Source organism: Mizuhopecten yessoensis, unplaced genomic scaffold, assembly GCF_002113885.1.
Source record: "Mizuhopecten yessoensis strain PY_sf001 unplaced genomic scaffold, ASM211388v2 scaffold10703, whole genome shotgun sequence".
NCBI lineage: Eukaryota > Metazoa > Mollusca > Bivalvia > Pectinida > Pectinidae > Mizuhopecten > Mizuhopecten yessoensis.
In genome coordinates, this window is record NW_018408679.1 from 483,039 (window position 1) to 502,911 (window position 19,873).

At 37.3% G+C, this 19,873-nt stretch overlaps 1 protein-coding gene across 2 annotated transcripts in view; it reads left to right on the forward strand.

Annotated features, from left to right (window-relative positions):
- The window catches only part of LOC110461899 (calcium-transporting ATPase type 2C member 1-like), a 42,013-nt gene that overhangs the window by 2,397 nt on the left and 19,743 nt on the right, over positions 1-19,873 (forward strand). For both annotated transcript variants that reach the window (XM_021515626.1, XM_021515627.1), the window contains exons 2-13: positions 3,879-4,191; positions 4,516-4,605; positions 5,809-5,844; positions 6,182-6,243; positions 9,252-9,360; positions 10,318-10,473; positions 11,028-11,096; positions 11,886-12,028; positions 12,392-12,516; positions 12,958-13,055; positions 17,850-18,035; positions 18,381-18,485. In XM_021515626.1, coding sequence (XP_021371301.1) covers positions 4,006-4,191; positions 4,516-4,605; positions 5,809-5,844; positions 6,182-6,243; positions 9,252-9,360; positions 10,318-10,473; positions 11,028-11,096; positions 11,886-12,028; positions 12,392-12,516; positions 12,958-13,055; positions 17,850-18,035; positions 18,381-18,485 — 1,365 coding nt within the window. In that variant the 5' untranslated portion in view covers positions 3,879-4,005. The remainder of the gene's footprint in view (positions 1-3,878; positions 4,192-4,515; positions 4,606-5,808; positions 5,845-6,181; positions 6,244-9,251; positions 9,361-10,317; positions 10,474-11,027; positions 11,097-11,885; positions 12,029-12,391; positions 12,517-12,957; positions 13,056-17,849; positions 18,036-18,380; positions 18,486-19,873) is intronic.

Sequence of the window (19,873 nt, forward strand, 5' to 3'; positions counted from 1 at the left end):
CTATCGGACGACTTCCGAGCCTGGAACAAAGCCTCTGTCAACGACCTGATTAATTATCAATTAGTGCTTACGGACAGACTGAAAGGGCTACTAGATATGCCATTACAAACGCAATGTGATATAGATACTTACGCTGAAATTATGACTCTCTCGGCAATTACAGCGGCTAATAATACAATTCCATTGAGAAATCATAATCCCCACCATAAACCTTACTGGTCTCTCGAGGCAAAGTCTGCACACAAAAATTCTTTACAAAAACGCGTTTTGTGGATCAGTGAAGGAAGTCATTGCGGTCTACAGTATCAGAGTTATAAATCTTAGAAAAGAAAATATTCAGAGAAGTTCATGAACATGCATATAACACGTATTTACTAGAATGTCAACAAGAATTAGAACTAACAGCGGAAGTTGACATTCGTCTATTCTGGAAGGTTATTAGTTGACGAAAATCCGTAAAAGCTGATCCATTCCCCGAATTAGTTTATAACGGAAACTCCCTACAGAACCCCAACGATATCTGTGAAGCTTTCGCAAACTACTTTGAACAGATTTACACTCAACCTGATGCTGACGAATCATCTCTAACACATGATAACACAGTCTTGGAAAACTTCGATATTCATAATTACAAGTTTACACTCGATGAAGTGATAAATGCCATCAAGGACCTGAAACTAAACAAAGCTCCTGGAGTTGACAATATCTGTAGCGAACATTTGCGTTATGGGGACGTCAGCTGTTTCTTTGTATTATGAAACTTTTTAACGCAATGTTAGACAAAGGATATATACCAAAGACGTGGAAATGTGGCATTGTCATTGCAATTTATAAAGGAGGGCACAAGCCCAAAAATAATCCAGATAATTACCGCCCGATTACATTACTTCCGGCAATCTACAAACTGTTAGAAAAACTCATAAGCAATAGAATCCAGAGCTGGTTGTCGTGTATCGCGAACCCACTTTGTAAACAACAGCAAGGATTCCAAAGAAACCTCAGCTGCTCCACAGTTGCGTTTAACTTGCGAGAGGCCATTTACTATAACTTGGAAAACAACAGTAAAGTATTCGTGGCATTCTTAGACACGCGAAAGGCATTTGACACTGTGTGGCATCACAGCCTTATGCAAAAGCTATTCAAGTTGGGTGTGCGAGGGAAAATCCTAACTTTAATTAATAATTCATATATTGATATATATATATAGCACAGTTATGACACACGGTACAAGATCAAGATGGCTGCCGGTCAAATCTCGAATTAGACAAGGAGGAGTGATCTCCAGCTTTTTATATATCTTCTTCATAAATGACCTTCTCTTAGAGTTGGAACATAGCCGAGTTGGAGCCAAGATTTACGACATAAATTGTAGTAACCCAGCTCTTGCAGACGACATTGCATTGATTGCAACCAGTCCGTCAGCCTTACAAACGCTACTAGACATCTGCACAAAATACACGAAAACATCGAAGTTCACGTAAAATGCGGACAAAAGCACAGTTCTCGTCTTCGGTAATAGCCATAAACGGAATAACGACTTCAAATGGTCAATCATGGAACATAACCTACAAATCTCTCTGACTCATATAAGCATGTAGGTATTATTATCTCCACCGATCTCAAAAGTACGTTAGCTATAGAAAACGGGTGTAATAAAGGCAGGAACTGTTTCAATCTAATAACCAAACTTGGACAGGATTGTGAATAGACCAACCCTTTAAAAACAACGGAATTGTACAAGAAAGTCATAATCCCAAGTGTTCTTTAAGGTTCCAAGTTTTGGTCTATAATTACTAAAAATTATCTACAGCGCATTAACGTCCTACAGCACGCAATTGCAAAAAGAACTCAATGCTTCCGGAAACTAACCAGATCCGATATGTATGAATCTATGCTAGGCCTTCATAGACTGCCGTCAGAAATCGACAAAAGGAAGCTCAACTTCCTTTCTACTCTCATTCACCTCAAGTCAGAAACTCTTTCCAAACAGATATTTCTTCGAAGGTTATACCAGTTCATTCAAGACCCATGTAATTACCAACTCAGATTTATACCTGATATTTGGTCTATGTTATATAAATACAATTTACAACAATTCCTGCAAGGGTACATAACAAATGTCAATTTCCCCTCAAAAGTGATGTGGAAATGGACTGTAAATTACTCTATTAAAACAATGGAGGACTCTCTCCTGAATGAAAGACTTGCGGACGATCTTGACTTTTTGCGATATAGCGACATTCATAGTGCGTATACGTCTCCACACATTCTTAGGAAAACACCTAAAACTATGATGGACCTCAAAATCGTCAAGTTTGTGTGTAAAATGGTGACATGTTCCCCTCAATGGATAGAGCAACAGTGTAAACTATGTAACGTACTGTACATAGATGCTATTTTACATTATGTGACTGTTTGTCGGGCTACAGCTGACCTTCATGACATCTACATGAAACGGATTATAGATAAATATGGCATACCATTATTTGTCTATTTAGACAATCTGCAGTACGAAGACTTCATAAGGACTCTTCTCGGGAAACATGTTCCAGCAGAAAAACTAGAAAGTAAAGATATGAATACCAGGAATTACTCTTGGACAGTGCCAAATTTATCAGAAGTGCTGCTCATGTGTTCTTATCAAATGATAATCCACCCTGACTTTTAATATATACTGTACCAGTGTGCCAACAAAAGTAAAATGATTTTACTCATGCATTCGAGGAAGAACTGTATCAAAATAATGGTATAGACTCAACACGTTCAAATTAATTTGATGTAAATAACTCTTTCTTTTTGTAAATCTCTTAACAGAGGAATAAAAATATTTGATTGATTGATTGATTGATAACCAGGAGTGATTTATTATACCGATTAAAAAGTTTAAATTAAAAAAAAATTGAAGACAATAAAGCTCCCACCTTAGCATTACTTCGTCAGGTGAATAATAATTATAACCAATGTTAGCATAAAAGCCTGGCATCTATATCCTTTTCATTGGGTGTTGCCCTTGTACATATGCAAGCATACAAATTCACAATAAAAGACAAACAGTTAAATATGACAAAATAAATCAATATTTAATTGCCAAAATGCTCACCTAAAATACATGCACATGACGGGCATGACACAAACAGCAACATTTTAACCAAAAACCAACATTTTTACCATTGTTTTAGAGAATTTGTTAACACTTGCTCTGCTTGGCCATCATAAAATATAAATCCTCTATGTTATAAAATATAACCTGGAATAATACCACTAACTCAAAAAACTATTCTATGCCTCATTCGATCTGTTTGACAATGGAAATAATGTCCGATAAATTCTTGCTTTTTACGCTTGGCAGTGCTTGAAAAAGTTTAGTATTACATATTCAGAAAAAAAATTCTGGGTTTAAAATTTTGGGCAATGTTAAAATTAATTCCTGGGTCCCCCCCCCCCCCTCCTGAGGTGTAGAAATATCTTATAATTTTGTCCTGAAGAAACCCACTGTAGGGGCGAAACCAGTCGTCACTTCTAATGAAATACAAGAACTACAAATATAGTATATACATGCGGACCACAACTGACATGAATGTGAGATTGTATAGATATACAAGGATTTATCTATTCCATTGCTTTGATCTGCTATAACCTGTGACATTTATTGAATGCTATTCACTATAATATATATAAAAAAGTCTTTCATGTTACATTGTTTTTCCACTGGCTTCTTAATTTTTTGTCCCATTTTGCTTTCAGCAATTCTATGCTGTTCACTCTGCTGTGGTATTTTTTTTACGGGAGTGTGGTAATTGATAATTATATACAAAAATATACCAGCTCATCTATCTACTATTTTTGTTCTCACTTGCTCTATTATTTCTGTCTTACAGTTACTATCAGTTACACAGCATAGCCATATCATGATGTAAAAAGTCCTTAGACACCCAAGAAGTTTCCATACATATCATTTTGTATGAACATTAGACGAACACAGGGACTTCCAGTGTCTGCTTTGGAATGATGTCAACAATATGTTCAGAAGACGCTTGTCAGCTGTCTGTGGCAGAGACAGAGAACCAGCTAAGGACAGAGTCCAGTACAGGACTGGAACAGGAGGAGGCCGATCGACGTAGAGCAGTACATGGCTACAATGAGTTTGAAATCACAAAAGATGAACCACTCTGGAAAAAATATCTAGGACAGGTAAACCTGAGATTCAAATGTTTACTGCTGATTAAAGAACCTTGTTCTACCCCACACGATTTTAAACATGGTTCATCAGGCTATTTAAAGTGCTGAAATTGATGTCAGTGTTTGATAAATACTTTGATGTTTTAAAATTTGCTTATGCTCCAAAAAGAATGCTCTTTTGGTGATCTCTTATATCTTGGTGTTGCACATGCATACAGTAAAGAAGTATACTTCAGTAGAACTGGTCGGGTATTTTTTAAGATGATATTATAACATAACACATAGTTATGTTATAATCCAATTTTTTCATTTTATATAAAACGTCTTTTTCTATAGTTCAATGATCCACTAATCCTGCTGCTGTTGGCCTCAGCAGTTATCAGCATCTTTATGAAGCAGTTTGATGATGCTATCAGCATTACTGTGGTAAGTATATTGTGTCAGAAACGTGTGTGGAGGGGGGGGGGGGGGATTCATATTGAGGCTTTAATTTTGAAACAGTCTTAATAGTTTGATGGCGTTTAATTGACACAATAATGATCTACATTTATCTTCAGTAGAAGTGTTTATGACCCAAAGAAAAGTTAATAGTATTCTTGCCCACAGTGAACTGTTTTTTCTCCAAATCAGGTATTTTTTGTAGGATATTTAATTTGGCTTTAATTCATGAGGATGGTTGACCACAATGTGTTAATCAAGGAACATGTAGTAGTTATAGACAGTAGGAGTAGTCATCCTTTCAGTCAAGGATTCAGACAATCATGGATATTTGATTGGAAAAGCATTCGCAAAAATAGGTATTTTTGAAAACTTTGTGATTTACAGTAATGTATATGTAAACATACAAATAGCTGTATTACAATACATGTCCCACACTGCAGACTAAATCATTTTTCAACATTTCAGTGCTAACTCCTCCTTTTTCATGATTGTAAAAATACTACATTATACTATAATACAAAGACAACAATCTACCCAATTATATACCGAAAACTTCACGTACAAACAAAAATAGAAGGTATAGTTATATCAAAAAATACAATTCTAATGTTATAATGTCCATGGCATGTGAATTTTGAGGGCTACATGTAGTTCACCAACATCTGACACATTACCTGGTATCTTACATTACCTGGTATCTTATATTACCTGGTATCTTATGGTATCTTACATTATATGGTATCTTACATTACCTGGTGTCTTATATTACATGGGATCTTACATTACCTGGTATCTTACATTTCCTGGTATCTTATATTACCTGGCATCTTATATTACATGGTATCTTACAGTACCTGGTATCTTATATTACCTGGTATCTTATGGTATCTTACATTACATGGTATCTTACATTACCTGGTATCTTACATTACCTGGTGTCTTATATTACATGGTATCTTACATTACCTGGTATCTTATATTACCTGGTATCTTAAATTACCTGGTATCTTATATTACCTGGTATCTTACATTACCTGGTATCTTATATTACCTGGTATTTTATATTACATGGTATCTTACATTACCTGGTATCTTATATTACCTGGTATCTTATATTATCTACTACTCTCCATTCATTAAAACATTTTAAAACCATGATTTTAAATTATTGTTTCTACTTTCTTCCAGGCCATCATAATTGTTGTGACAGTTGCATTTGTACAGGTAATTATATTATGTAGATGTGTAACAGGTGCATAGAAAATAAAATTATTTATGCTAAATATGAGCATGCAGATCAATTTTATCTGTGTCTGTGTTATTTTATTTACCACTGTGGTATGAATATTCATATTGGTTATAGCCAGGAATATAGTTCTAACTTGACCATATGATATTTTGTTTATTCTTAAATAAATATCTTATTAACATTTGGAAAATCAATTTCAATGACCTTTTCTTGAAGGCCCTGAATTTCCTGACTCTGAATTGAATAACTGTCACCATTGATTATCTATGGAATCTTTATGTTGTTTCAATGAGCCTTTATTTGTGTTCCCAGGAGTACAGATCAGAAAAGTCACTGGAAGCCCTGACTAAACTTGTCCCTCCAAAATGTCACTGGTAATATGTAGTACATTGCAAATAAGTTTTTATATTTCACTATGAACAAATATTTGATGTTTTTTCTGTTAAATATTACACAAGAATTTGTAAAAAATAGTGGTAAACATATAATTGACATAAAAGTGGTATTCAATAGGAAATAAATCTTTCTGTGTTACATTTAAAAAAAAAAAGTTACTGCATTAGGAAAGTGCAGGATAAGTAGGGTACTGTTTTGTGAGATGTTCTAATAACATCACACTTGTCAACAAGGCATCATGTTATTAGGTTATTCAACAAAATCCCACTAATTCCTTCAATTGTCTAGTTAGATATCTCAACAAAAACTTAACGATAAACTATTAAGTAATGTCGATACCTTTGTGTATGTACCAGAGACATATACCAAAACAACCACTTACACTGCTGTCTCTCCGTTATCTGTGTGTGTACCAGAGACATATACCAAAACAACCACTTACACTGCTCTCTCTCCTTTATCTGTGTGTGTGTACCAGAGACATATACCAAAAAAACCACTTACACTGCTGTCTCTCCTTTATCCGTGTGTGTGTACCAGAGACATATACCAAAAAAACCACTTACACTGCTGTCTCTCCTTTGTCTGTGTGTGTGTACCAGAGACATATACCTAAACAACCACTTACACTGCTGTCTCTCTGTATCTGTGTGTGTGAACCAGAGACATATACCAAAACAACCACTTACACTGATGTCTCTCCGTTATCTGTGTGTGTACCAGAGACATATCCCAAAACAACCCCTTACACTGCTGTCTCTCCTTTATCTGCGTGTGTGTACCAGAGACATATACCAAAAAAACCACTTACACTGCTGTCTCTCCTTTACCTGTGTGTGTGTACCAGAGACATATACTAAAACAACCACTTACACTGCTGTCACTCCTTTATCTGTATGTATGTACCAGAGACATATACCAAAACAACAACTTACACTGCTGTCTCTCCTTTATCTATGTGTGTGTACCAGAGACATACCAAAACAACCACTTACACTGCTGTCACTCCTTTATCTGTATGTATGTACCAGAGACATATACCAAAATAACCACTTACACTGCTGTCTCTCCTTTATCAGTGTGTCTGTACCAGAGACATATACCAAAACAACCACTTACACTGCTGTCTCTCCTTTATCTATGTGTGTGTACCAGAGACATACCAAAACAACCACTTACACTGCTGTCTCTCCTTTATCTGTATCTGTGTGTACCAGAGACATATACCAAAACAACCACTTACACTGCTGTCACTCCTTTATCTGTATGTATGTACCAGAGACATATACCAAAATAACCACTTACACTGCTGTCTCTCCTTTATCTGTGTGTGTGTACCAGACACATATACCAAAACAACCACTTACACTGCTGTCCCTCCTTTATCTGTGTGTGTGTACCAGAGACTTATACCAAAACAACCACTTACACTGCTGTCTCTCTGTATCTGTGTGTGTGTACCAGAGACTTATACCAAAACAACCTCTTACACTGCTGTCTCTCCTTTATCTGTATCTGTGTGTACCAGAGACATATACCAAAACAACCACTTACATGGCTGTCTCTCCTTTATCTGTGTGTGTGTACCAGAGACTTATCCCAAAACAACCACTTACACTGCTGTCTCTCCTTTATCTGTATCTGTGTGTACCAGAGACATATACCAAAACAACCACCTACACTGCTGTCTCTCTGTATCTGTGTGTGTGTACCAGAGACATATACCAAAATAACCACTTACACGGCTGTCTCTCCTTTATCTGTGTGTGTGTACCAGAGGCATATACCAAAACAACCACTTACATTGCTGTCTCTCCTTTATCTGTGTGTGTGTACCAGAGACACATACCAAAACACCCACTTTCATTGCTGTCTCTCCTTTTCCTGTGTGTGTGTACCAGAGACATATACCAAAACACCCACTTACATGGCTGTCTCTCCTTTATCTGTGTGTGTGTACCAGAGGCATATACCAAAACAACCACTTACATTGCTGTCTCTCCTTTACCTGTGTGTGTGTCCCAGAGACATATACCAAAACAACCACTTACACTGCTGTCACTCCTTTATCTGTGTGTGTGTACCAGAGACATATACTAAAACAACCACTTACACTGCTGTCACTCCTTTATCTGTATGTATGAACCAGAGACATATACCAAAATAACCACTTACACTGCGGTCTCTCCTTTATCTGTGTGTGTGTACCAGAGACTTATACCAAAACAACCACTTACACTGCTGTCTCTCCTTTACCTGTGTGTGTGTACCAGAGACATATACCAAAACAGCCAACACTGCTGTCACTCCTTTATCTGTGTGTGTGTACCAGAGACTTATCCCAAAACAACCACTTACACTGCTGTCTCTCCTTTATCTGTGTGTGTGTACCAGAGACTTATACCAAAACAACCACTTACACTGCTGTCTCTCCTTTATCTGTATCTGAACCAAAATCAGTAGCTTTGAAGGCAGTTTATAGAAAACATAATTTTTAATAGTCAATATCAATTAATATTACTTTTATTGAGATTAATCTCGGAAATAAAATAATTTACAGTACAAGGTTTTCTTGTTTACAGTACCCATTATGATCTCATTGTAAAACTCCTAAATGCCAGAAGTACAGATAGACTATTCAATTTATATCCATGGAGAATTTAATTTAGACATTCATATTGGTTCTTGACAATGTTCGCAAGGTTCCATAAATCAACAGCATACTTTGGTAAATCGGCAGCTGAATTTGGTAAATCAATAAGAGTATTGGGTAAATTGTTCCGCCCACTATTAACTGTAGGATGTACCTAGGCAGGCAAGTTATTAAAGTGAAAGCTGAATTCATTATATATAGATATCTAGCTCTGTGAGATTACAAGCTGCCTACAATGTACAGGTACAGTACATCCTTTTGACTTGGATTCATTCAGCCAACTTTGATGTGACTTTTAGAGAGAGGAGAGTGACTAGATGTTTGTGTTTTCAGTATTAGGGAAGGGAAGCTGCAGACATTCCTGGCACGAGAACTAGTACCTGGGGACGTAGTTTGCCTCGCTATGGGGGACAGAGTTCCTGCAGATATCAGACTGTTTGAGGTAGGCCATACTGTCCTTGTAATGAGAACTATGTCAGAAAGTGTATATCTGAATGATAAATACATATAACTTAAAGAAGGTCTGATCACTTCATTTGTAAGATGTAATCAAATGTACAGATTAGTACTGTTTCACAGTAGGTAATGATAAATACATATAACTTATAGAAGGTCTGATCACTTCATTTGTAAGGTGTAATCAAATGTACAGTAAGATTAGTACTGTTTCACAGTAGGTAATGATAAATACATATAACTTATAAAAGATCTGATCACTTCATTTGTAAGATGTAATCAAATGTACAGATTAGTACTGTTTCACAGTAGGTAGTGATAAATACATATAACTTATAGTAGGTCTGATCACTTCATTTGTACGATGTAATCAAATGTACAGTAAGATTAGTACTGTTTCAGAGTAGGTAATGATAAATACATATAACTTATAGAAAATCTGATCACTTCATTTGTAAGATGTAATCAAATGTACAGTGAGATTAGTACTGTTTCACAGTAGGTAGTGATAAATACATATAACTTATAGTAGGTCTGATCACTTCATTTGTAAGATGTAATCAAATGTACAGTAAGATTAGTACTGTTTCACAGTAGGTAATGATACATACATATAACTTATAGAAGGTCTGATCAGATGTAATCAAATGTACAGATTAGTACTGTTTTACAGTAGGAAATGATAACTTCTTTCTGTGTTACATTTCATAAGAAGGAATTTTTACACATAAATCCATTTGCTTTTTTTGTCTTCTGTAGCACCATACTTGATTCTTTTCAGTCCGAAACTAACAACAAAACCAAAGGGAAACAACTTAATCTGTAATTTTGATAATGACCGTTATCCCCCTGAATTCAACTATGAATGTATTCAGTGCTTGGTGTCTATAATCAAAGTCATAAGGTATATGCATAGTCTCATTGTTTCATCATTTTGTTTCAGTCTCAACAATTAGCTATAGACGAGTCGAGTTTCACAGGAGAAATTGTACCACGCTCAAAAGTAGCCAACGCTTTACCAAAGAAACAACAGATCGACATTAACGAAAGGAAGAATATTGCGTTTATGGGGACACAGGTCAGGTGTGGACGAGGAAAGGTAATACTAGCTGACAGTGTACCTGTGTGACGATATTATACAGTAGTGATGACGCCTGGGGGCCTTTATCAGGGGACACAGGCCAGGTGTGGACGAGGAAAGGTAATACTAACTGACAGTGTACCTGTGTGACGATATTGTAAAGTAGTGATAACGCCTGGGGCCCTTTATCAGGGGACACAGGTCAGGTGTGGACGAGGAAAGGTAATACTAACCGACAGTGCACCTGTGTGACAATATTGTACAGTAGTTAAAACGCCTGGGGGCCTTTATCAGGGGACACAGGTCAGGTGTGGACGAGGAAAGGTAATACACTGTACTAGCTGACAGTGTACCTGTGTGACGATATTGTACAGTAGTGATAACGCCTGGGGCCCTTTATCAATGCAAAATGACTGCTTAGTCTATACATTGTGATGATTGAGAAATAAGAAATTGTTTAAAAGTACTTTATATTATGGAGAAAGTGTGTTTAATTTTATTTTCCAGATAATTAGCGAGTTTTCTCTGTAACTGTAGGTTGGTCATTAAAATTTCATGAAATTATGTTTCAGGGTTTTGTAATAGGGATTGGTGAAAATTCAGAATTTGGAGAAATCTTCAAGATGATGCAGGAAGAGGAGGTAGGTTTCTCTATGTATATACAGTTCATACTCTATAATAATGCTGTATATTTCTCTTCAGTATTAAATAATATCAGGAGATATAACAATGGCGCTTTAAATGTAACACTATATCTAATGTAAATTTTACACATGGTTAACCAGGGGCTGATCCAGAATTATAGAAAGGGGAATGTCCTCATCCTTATTCCCCTCACCCTTCTGTCCATAGTAGCTAACGGCTATCGGTAGCTTCATAAAACAATTTATATTATTCTTCATATTAAACATGGTATCATCATGTGAAACTTTTACTTTTGCTGAAAAATGACATTAACCATTCTTTCATAAAACAGTATGGCTATTGTATCATACAAGTTGAGATCAACTCAAATACATAGCTACTGGCTGTTTGTAATCCTTGTAAAGCAGATAAAGAATTATAATACTAGGTAATACTAATGAAGTTTTTTTACTCAGGGTTTTAATTTTTGCAAAATTCACAGAAACATTTTTTTCCTCAGAAAAACAAAGCCCATGGAAATAATATCAAATTGTTTCAACTTTACCGTAGCACATTGTGCCATGGACGCTGGAATTGACCATTTTAGCAAACCTGCGAAAATTAAGGACCATGAAATAAAAATCTTACAGGTGTACATATGTTGCTATTGTTTGATACCAGATAAACAGTATATGTGTATGGCTATTGTATAATACTGAGAAAATACTACAGGTATATATGTGTTACACCTCCACTGATATTAAGACTGTATTTCTATATGAAATATACTATTTGTTTTGTTACAGTCACCAAAGACACCCCTCCAGAAGAGTATGGACATTCTGGGCAAACAGCTGTCTTTCTACTCCTTCTGTATCATAGGGGGTATCATGTTCCTGGGCTGGATCCAGGGCCGCAGCCTTCTCGACATGTTCACCATCGGGGTCAGGTGAGTACAGGAGGACAGTAAAGTTAAAAGGGGAGAAGCAAGTTTGAAATGGTAGGAGTAAAACTGTAGATATGAGCGGATGTATGTGAGATTGTAAATGAGTGGTGGATGTGTGTGTGTCTATATGAAATTTGCACTAGTGTTGTCAGATACTGTTACTGGGTAGTCTATGGTCTCCATCAAATTACTGGTGTTCAGTGACTAAAGAAATTTGGATAAGTTGGAGATACATAAAGAAGTTAATATTAACAATTTTGAATTTTTCTATTCTATGACATAATCTTCTTAGCTTAAGTGGGAACAAAGAAGGAAATAACGTGTGATGATTTGTTATGTTTGTTGATGGCTTACCCATTGTAACAGTTTGGCCGTGGCTGCTATCCCAGAGGGTCTGCCTATCGTGGTCACAGTGACACTAGCATTGGGGGTGATGAGGATGGCCAACAGAAAAGCCATTGTGAAGAAACTGCCAACTGTGGAAACTTTAGGTAATGTGTACTAACAGTAAAAGTTTGTTCAAGTTTTACTGTATACACAAACAATGTACATGTTTAACATGTCACAACATTTAAAACCAACTGAACGTTTAATGCATAAATTGTTTGTGTATGCAGTAAAACTTTGACATTACATATTTCCAAAGTGATCAATCTTATTCAATATGTAAAAATGGTTCCTTTATTAAATTGGATTAATGTACATCCATGTAGTTGGTATTCTTAATTTCATATTCATTTTAAGAAAGTTGTGTTTGTAAATACAGAAGGAAATATGGAAAAATGGCTATATGTATTAGTGCTATATGTACTGTATTAGTGCTATATGTACTGTATTAGTGCTATATGTACTGTATTAGTTGTTTTACTTGTCTGACATGATTATGTATAAACTGTTCTACATGCATGGCTGACATTTTGTTTCTATCACAGGATGTACAAGTGTTGTCTGCTCTGACAAGACTGGAACTTTGACCAAGAATGAAATGACTGTCACCCATATATACTCCTCAGATGGATTAGTAGCAGAGGTAAAGCCATCACTGTAGGTGGTAGTCTTTCTGTTATAGTAAACTGTCACCCATATATACTCCTCAGATGGATTAGTAGCAGAGGTAAGGCCATCACTGTAGGTGTTAGTCTTTCTGTTATAGTAAACTGTCACCCAGATATACTCCTCAGATGGATTAGTAGCAGAGGTAAAGCCATCACTGTAGGTGGTAGTCTTTCTGTTATAGTAAACTGTCACCGAGATATACTCCTCGGATGGATTAGTAGCAGAGGGAAGGCCATCACTGTAGGTGGTAGTCTTTCTGTTATAGTAAACTGTCACCCAGATATACTCCTCAGATGGTTTAGTAGCAGAGGTAAGGCTCTCACTGTAGTTGGTAGTCTTGCTGTTATAGTAAACTGTCACCCAGATATACTTCTTCTCAGATGGATAAGTAGCAGAGGTAAGGATATCACTGTAGGTGGTAGTCTCTCTGTTATAGTAAACTGTCACCCATATATACTCCTCAGATGGATTAGTAGCAGAGGTAAGGCCCTCACTGTAGGTGGTAGTCTTTCTGTTATAGTAAACTGTCACCCATATATACTCCTCAGATGGATTAGTAGCAGAGGTAAGGCCATCACTGTAGGTGGTAGTCTTTCTGTTATAGTAAACTGTCACCCATATATACTCCTCAGATGGATTAGTAGCAGAGGTAAGGCCATCACTGTAGGTGGTAGTCTTTCTGTTATAGTAAACTGTCACCCATATATACTCCTCAGATGGATTAGTAGCAGAGGTAAGGCCATCACTGTAGGTGGTAGTCTTTCTGTTATAGTAAACTGTCACCCATATATACTCCTCGGACGGATTAGTAGCAGAGGTAAGGCCATCACTGTAGGTGGTAGTCTTTCTGTTATAGTAAACTGTCACCCATATATACTCCTCAGATGGATTAGTAGCAGAGGTAAGGCCATCACTGTAGGTGGTAGTCTTTCTGTTATAGTAAACTGTCACCCATATATACTCCTCAGATGGATTAGTAGCAGAGGTAAGGCCATCACTGTAGGTGGTAGTCTTTCTGTTATAGTAAACTGTCACCCATATATACTCCTCAGATGGATTAGTAGCAGAGGTAAGGCCATCACTGTAGGTGGTAGTCTTTCTGTTATAGTAAACTGTCACCCATATATACTCCTCAGATGGATTAGTAGCAGAGGTAAGGCCATCACTGTAGGTGGTAGTCTTTCTGTTATAGTAAACTGTCACCCATATATACTCCTCAGATGGATTAGTAGCAGAGGTAAGGCCATCACTGTAGGTGGTAGTCTTTCTGTTATAGTAAACTGTCACCCATATATACTCCTCAGATGGATTAGTAGCAGAGGTAAGGCCATCACTGTAGGTGGTAGTCTTTCTGTTATAGTAAACTGTCACCCAGATATACTCCTCAGATGGATTAGTAGCAGAGGTAAGGCCATCACTGTAGGTGGTAGTCTTTCTGTTATAGTAAACTGTCACCCATATATACTCCTCAGATGGATTAGTAGCAGAGGTAAGGCCATCACTGTAGGTGGTAGTCTTTCTGTTATAGTAAACTGTCACCCATATATACTCCTCAGATGGATTAGTAGCAGAGGTAAGGCCATCACTGTAGGTGGTAGTCTTTCTGTTATAGTAAACTGTCACCCATATATACTCCTCAGATGGATTAGTAGCAGAGGTAAGGCCATCACTGTAGGTGGTAGTCTTTCTGTTATAGTAAACTGTCACCCATATATACTCCTCAGATGGATTAGTAGCAGAGGTAAGGCCATCACTGTAGGTGGTAGTCTTTCTGTTATAGTAAACTGTCACCCATATATACTCCTCAGATGGATTAGTAGCAGAGGTAAGGCCATCACTGTAGGTGGTAGTCTTTCTGTTATAGTAAACTGTCACCCAGATATACTCCTCAGATGGATTAGTAGCAGAGGTAAGGCCATCACTGTAGGTGGTAGTCTTTCTGTTATAGTAAACTGTCACCCATATATACTCCTCAGATGGATTAGTAGCAGAGGTAAGGCCATCACTGTAGGTGGTAGTCTTTCTGTTATAGTAAACTGTCACCCATATATACTCCTCAGATGGATTAGTAGCAGAGGTAAGGCCATCACTGTAGGTGGTAGTCTTTCTGTTATAGTAAACTGTCACCCATATATACTCCTCAGATGGATTAGTAGCAGAGGTAAGGCCATCACTGTAGGTGGTAGTCTTTCTGTTATAGTAAACTGTCACCCATATATACTCCTCAGATGGATTAGTAGCAGAGGTAAGGCCATCACTGTAGGTGGTAGTCTTTCTGTTATAGTAAACTGTCACCCATATATACTCCTCAGATGGATTAGTAGCAGAGGTAAGGCCATCACTGTAGGTGGTAGTCTTTCTGTTATAGTAAACTGTCACCCATATATACTCCTCAGATGGATTAGTAGCAGAGGTAAGGCCATCACTGTAGGTGGTAGTCTTTCTGTTATAGTAAACTGTCACCCATATATACTCCTCAGATGGATTAGTAGCAGAGGTAAGGCCATCACTGTAGGTGGTAGTCTTTCTGTTATAGTAAACTGTCACCCATATATACTCCTCAGATGGATTAGTAGCAGAGGTAAGGCCATCACTGTAGGTGGTAGTCTTTCTGTTATAGTAAACTGTCACCCATATATACTCCTCAGATGGATTAGTAGCAGAGGTAAGGCCATCACTGTAGGTGGTAGTCTTTCTGTTATAGTAAACTGTCACCCATATATACTCCTCAGATGGATTAGTAGCAGAGGTAAGGCCATCACTGTAGGTGGTAGTCTTTCTGTTATAGTAAACTGTCACCCATATATACTCCTCAGATGGATTAGTAGCAGAGGTAAGGCCATCACTGTAGGTGGTAGTCTTTCTGTTATAGTAAACTGTCACCCATATATACTCCTCAGATGGATTAGTAGCAGAGGTAAGGCCATCACTGTAGGTGGTAGTCTTTCTGTTATAGTAAACTGTCACCCATATATACTCCTCAGATGGATTAGTAGCAGAGGTAAGGCCCTCACTGTAGGTGGTAGTCTTTCTGTTATAGTAAACTGTCACCCAGATATACTCCTCGGATGGATTAGTAGCAGAGGTAAGGCCTCTTATAGTAAACTGAAAACCAAAGCCCCAGACTTTTTTAAGAATATAGACACCAAATCCAAATTCCAAATTGTTATTAGATATTTTAGTTTCATGTCAAACTGTGATTTTATGTGTTTGTATATTATGTAAGTATGGACTTTTTCACCGAATTTAGACTTATTTCAGTATGATGGTAGTTATTGTCAAGTGATATCCAGGCAGGTTTGACAGTAGTTATATATAGGTGGTAGTTATCGTCAAGTGGTCTCCAGGCAGGTTTGACATTAGTTATATATAGGTGGTAGTTATCGTCAAGTGATCTCCAGGCAGGTTTGACAGTAGTTATATATAGGTGGTAGTTATGGTCAAATGATCTCCAGGCAGGTTTGACAGTAGATATATATAGGTGGTAGTTATCGTCAAGTGGTCTCCAGGCAGGTTTGACAGTAGTTATATATAGGTGGTAGTTATGGTCAAGTGATCTCAGGCAGGTTTGACAGTAGTAATATATAGGTGGTAGTTATCGTCAAGTGGTCTCCAGGCAGGTTTGACATTAGTTATATATAGGTGGTAGTTATCGTCAAGTGATCTCCAGGCAGGTTTGACAGTAGATATATATAGGTGGTAGTTATCGTCAAGTGGTCTCCAAAGCAGGTCTGACTGTAGTCAAAAGACAGGTTGTAGCTATAGACATTGGTGTCCTAAGCAGATAAGGTTTTTAGCTCACCTGGTCCGAATGACCATGATGAGCTTATGCTTAAGTAGATTTTGACTAAGTTTGGTCTGGAGCATCCTTAGGCCAAGGGGACTCAATTTTGTATAAATGGTGGGTGTGGCCCCCCTGGGGGCAGAAGGGCGGAGCCCAATAGGGGAAATAGCTAAAACCTTCAAAATCCTTCTCCTACTGTAGGGATTAAGGGATTTTATCCTAATTTAGTCTGGAGCATCCTTGGGCCAAGGGGACTCAATTTTGTATAAATGGGGTGTGTGGCCCCCCTTCGGGCAGAGGGCCGGGGCCGAATAGTGGAAATAGAAGTAAAACCTTCAAAATCCTTCTTCTACCATAGGGATTAAGGGATTTTATCCTTATTTAGTCTGGAGCATCCTTTGGCCAAAGGGTCTCAATTTATGTATAAACGGTGGGTGTGGTCTCCCAGGTGGCAGAAGGGTGGGGCCCAATTGGGGAAATAGAGGTAAAATCTTCAAAATCCTTCTTCTACCATAAGGATTAAGGGATTTTATCCTTATTTAGTCTGGAGCATCCTTTGGCCAAAGGGACTCAATTTTTGTATAAGCAGTGGGTATGACCCCCCTAGGGGCATAGGGGTGGGGCTCTGTTTGAAATTTGTTATATCTCAAGTACTAGATGACTCTTTCTGAAATTTCATATGTACTTACAGCACCTACCATTGAGTGCTATATCTTTACTTCATACCAATTATTTTAAACATATTCAGGTGAGTGATACAGGCCATCTGGGCCTCTTGTATTTACATATATCCTCTTATATATGCAGACTGCTCATCAGATGGAAAACAGGTGTACACTGTTTGTTCTTAAGTGGACAATGAGAATAACCCCCACAAAATGGTTTGTTGACACCCATCTATGTAGACCGTAACATAATTCGGTAACTGGTGAGGTAAAGTATGATGTCCTTAATATTAATGGTTTTGACGTTCTTTGTATACAGGTGACTGGTGTGGGTTATAATGCCTCCGGAGAAGTGGTGTGTCAACGACAGGAAGTGAGAGATAACTCTCACCCCTCCCTCATCAAGGTCATCGAGGTCGGATGTATCTGTAATGATGCTGACATATGTGCTGATGGACTTCATGGCCAACCAACAGAGGGTGCTCTCATAGCATGTGCATGGAAGGTGAAAACTGTTGCTTTTGTTTAATTCAATGACTAATTGTCAAAAGAAATGTTTTGGAAAAAAATATGAATGTTAACATAATATTTTCCAATAATTTTGTTTGTAAACATGACATGGAAGCAAAATTATGTTGAAATGACATCTGAGAGTGTTAGGGACACTGATCCAAACTTAAAAGTCCATGCAAAGGTTACACACAGTTTGGTTTGTCCTTTTACTAAATATACATATACAAAATGTATATATAAATAATTCACTGGTGCAAAAAAAAAGAGAGATTCATATTAGATTTGTCAGCAGGCAATTGAATAATGAGGTTTATTTCAAACTACTGTCACTTTTCAGATGAACATCCACAATGTCCGTGACCTGTACACACGGCTAGAGGAGAAGCCCTTCGACTCTGAAACTAAGTGTATGATAGTAAAGTGTACACCCCAGTACGGTAATGTAAGTTATTGTTAGTAAACTAAGTGTATGATAGTAAAGTGTAAACCCCAGTACGGTAATGAAAGTTATTGTTAGTAAACTAAGTGTATGATAGTAAAGTGTACACCCCAGTTCAGTAATGTAAGTTATTGTTAGTTTTCTTCTCATCGGAATTTTATATGTATTCCCCCAGCTGTATGGCATTTAAGAAGCAGAGTTGTCTCCCTTATCTGACTGTTATTTGGTCATGTATCTACTTTTCACAGCTGTGTACAATATCAGTGCTGTTGGTTTCAGTACTAGAAAGAATGGGATATGAATTTCTTAACTTGAAAAATACATGTTCTTACAGAGGTTCGTTTAGGATTATTTTAATGATCTTAACCACTCATATACACAAAAGGTCATACATGGATAAGTGGTGATAAAAGGTGTAAAAGAAAGGAATGATTAGATCAGGGCTACCAGATATAATCACTATTTATAATGTCCACATGAAAAAGGTTTCTCAGTCCTGTACATCGTTATACACTTTCTCACCTAGAGGTTGGGGTAGGGGGTGCAGTGGGGTGGGGACAGACAAAAAAGATGGGTTATCACTTCACATTTAAAAGCGAAACATCGTCAAGATTCAGAATCTTTGATCTTACTTGAATAAGTTGACATGAAAACAATATACTTCTTTTGTATGATTGAATGTAAAACACCTTTAAGATGTAAATAAATAAGTTGTTTGTGTTCTACAGGGTGGGGATGCTTTTGGTGTACAAGTAAGTGTAGTCATCTGACAGATGTCTGTGTGTGTGAGCACTAACAACATAGTGGATATACTGTTAATTATATTATGTCTCCCCTTTGAATGAAGGGAGACATATTGTATTAGTACTGGTTCTTTTTCTGGTTCTTCTGGTTCTTATTCTTATTCTTCTGGTTCTTATTCTTATTCTTTTGGTTCTTATTAGGTCACCTGAGCTTTGCTCAAGTGACCTATTCCAATCACTTTCCGTCCGTCGTCCGTCGTCCGTTGTGCGTCGTGCTAAACTTTTTACATTATCAACTTCTTCTCAAGAACCAGTGCTTCACTATATACAGAGTTATGGCCCTTTGTTTAATTTTAATACCAAAGTTTGTCCGGAGCATAAGTTCTATGTTATTTCACCTACGTTGACCAAACTTACCATATTTATGTATCTTGGGAAGGTGGAATCTCTTGCGCTAAAATTAGGTTTTGTGCCCCACTTTATACAGAGTTATGGCCCTTTATTTATTTTTAAAACCGAATTTTGTCCACGGAATAACTTCTAAACCATTTAAGATATCTTAATCAAACTTGAAGTATACCTGCATCACCCACAGAAGGTGAACAGTGCACTGAAAATAGGTCTCGTGACCCACTTTATACAGAGTTA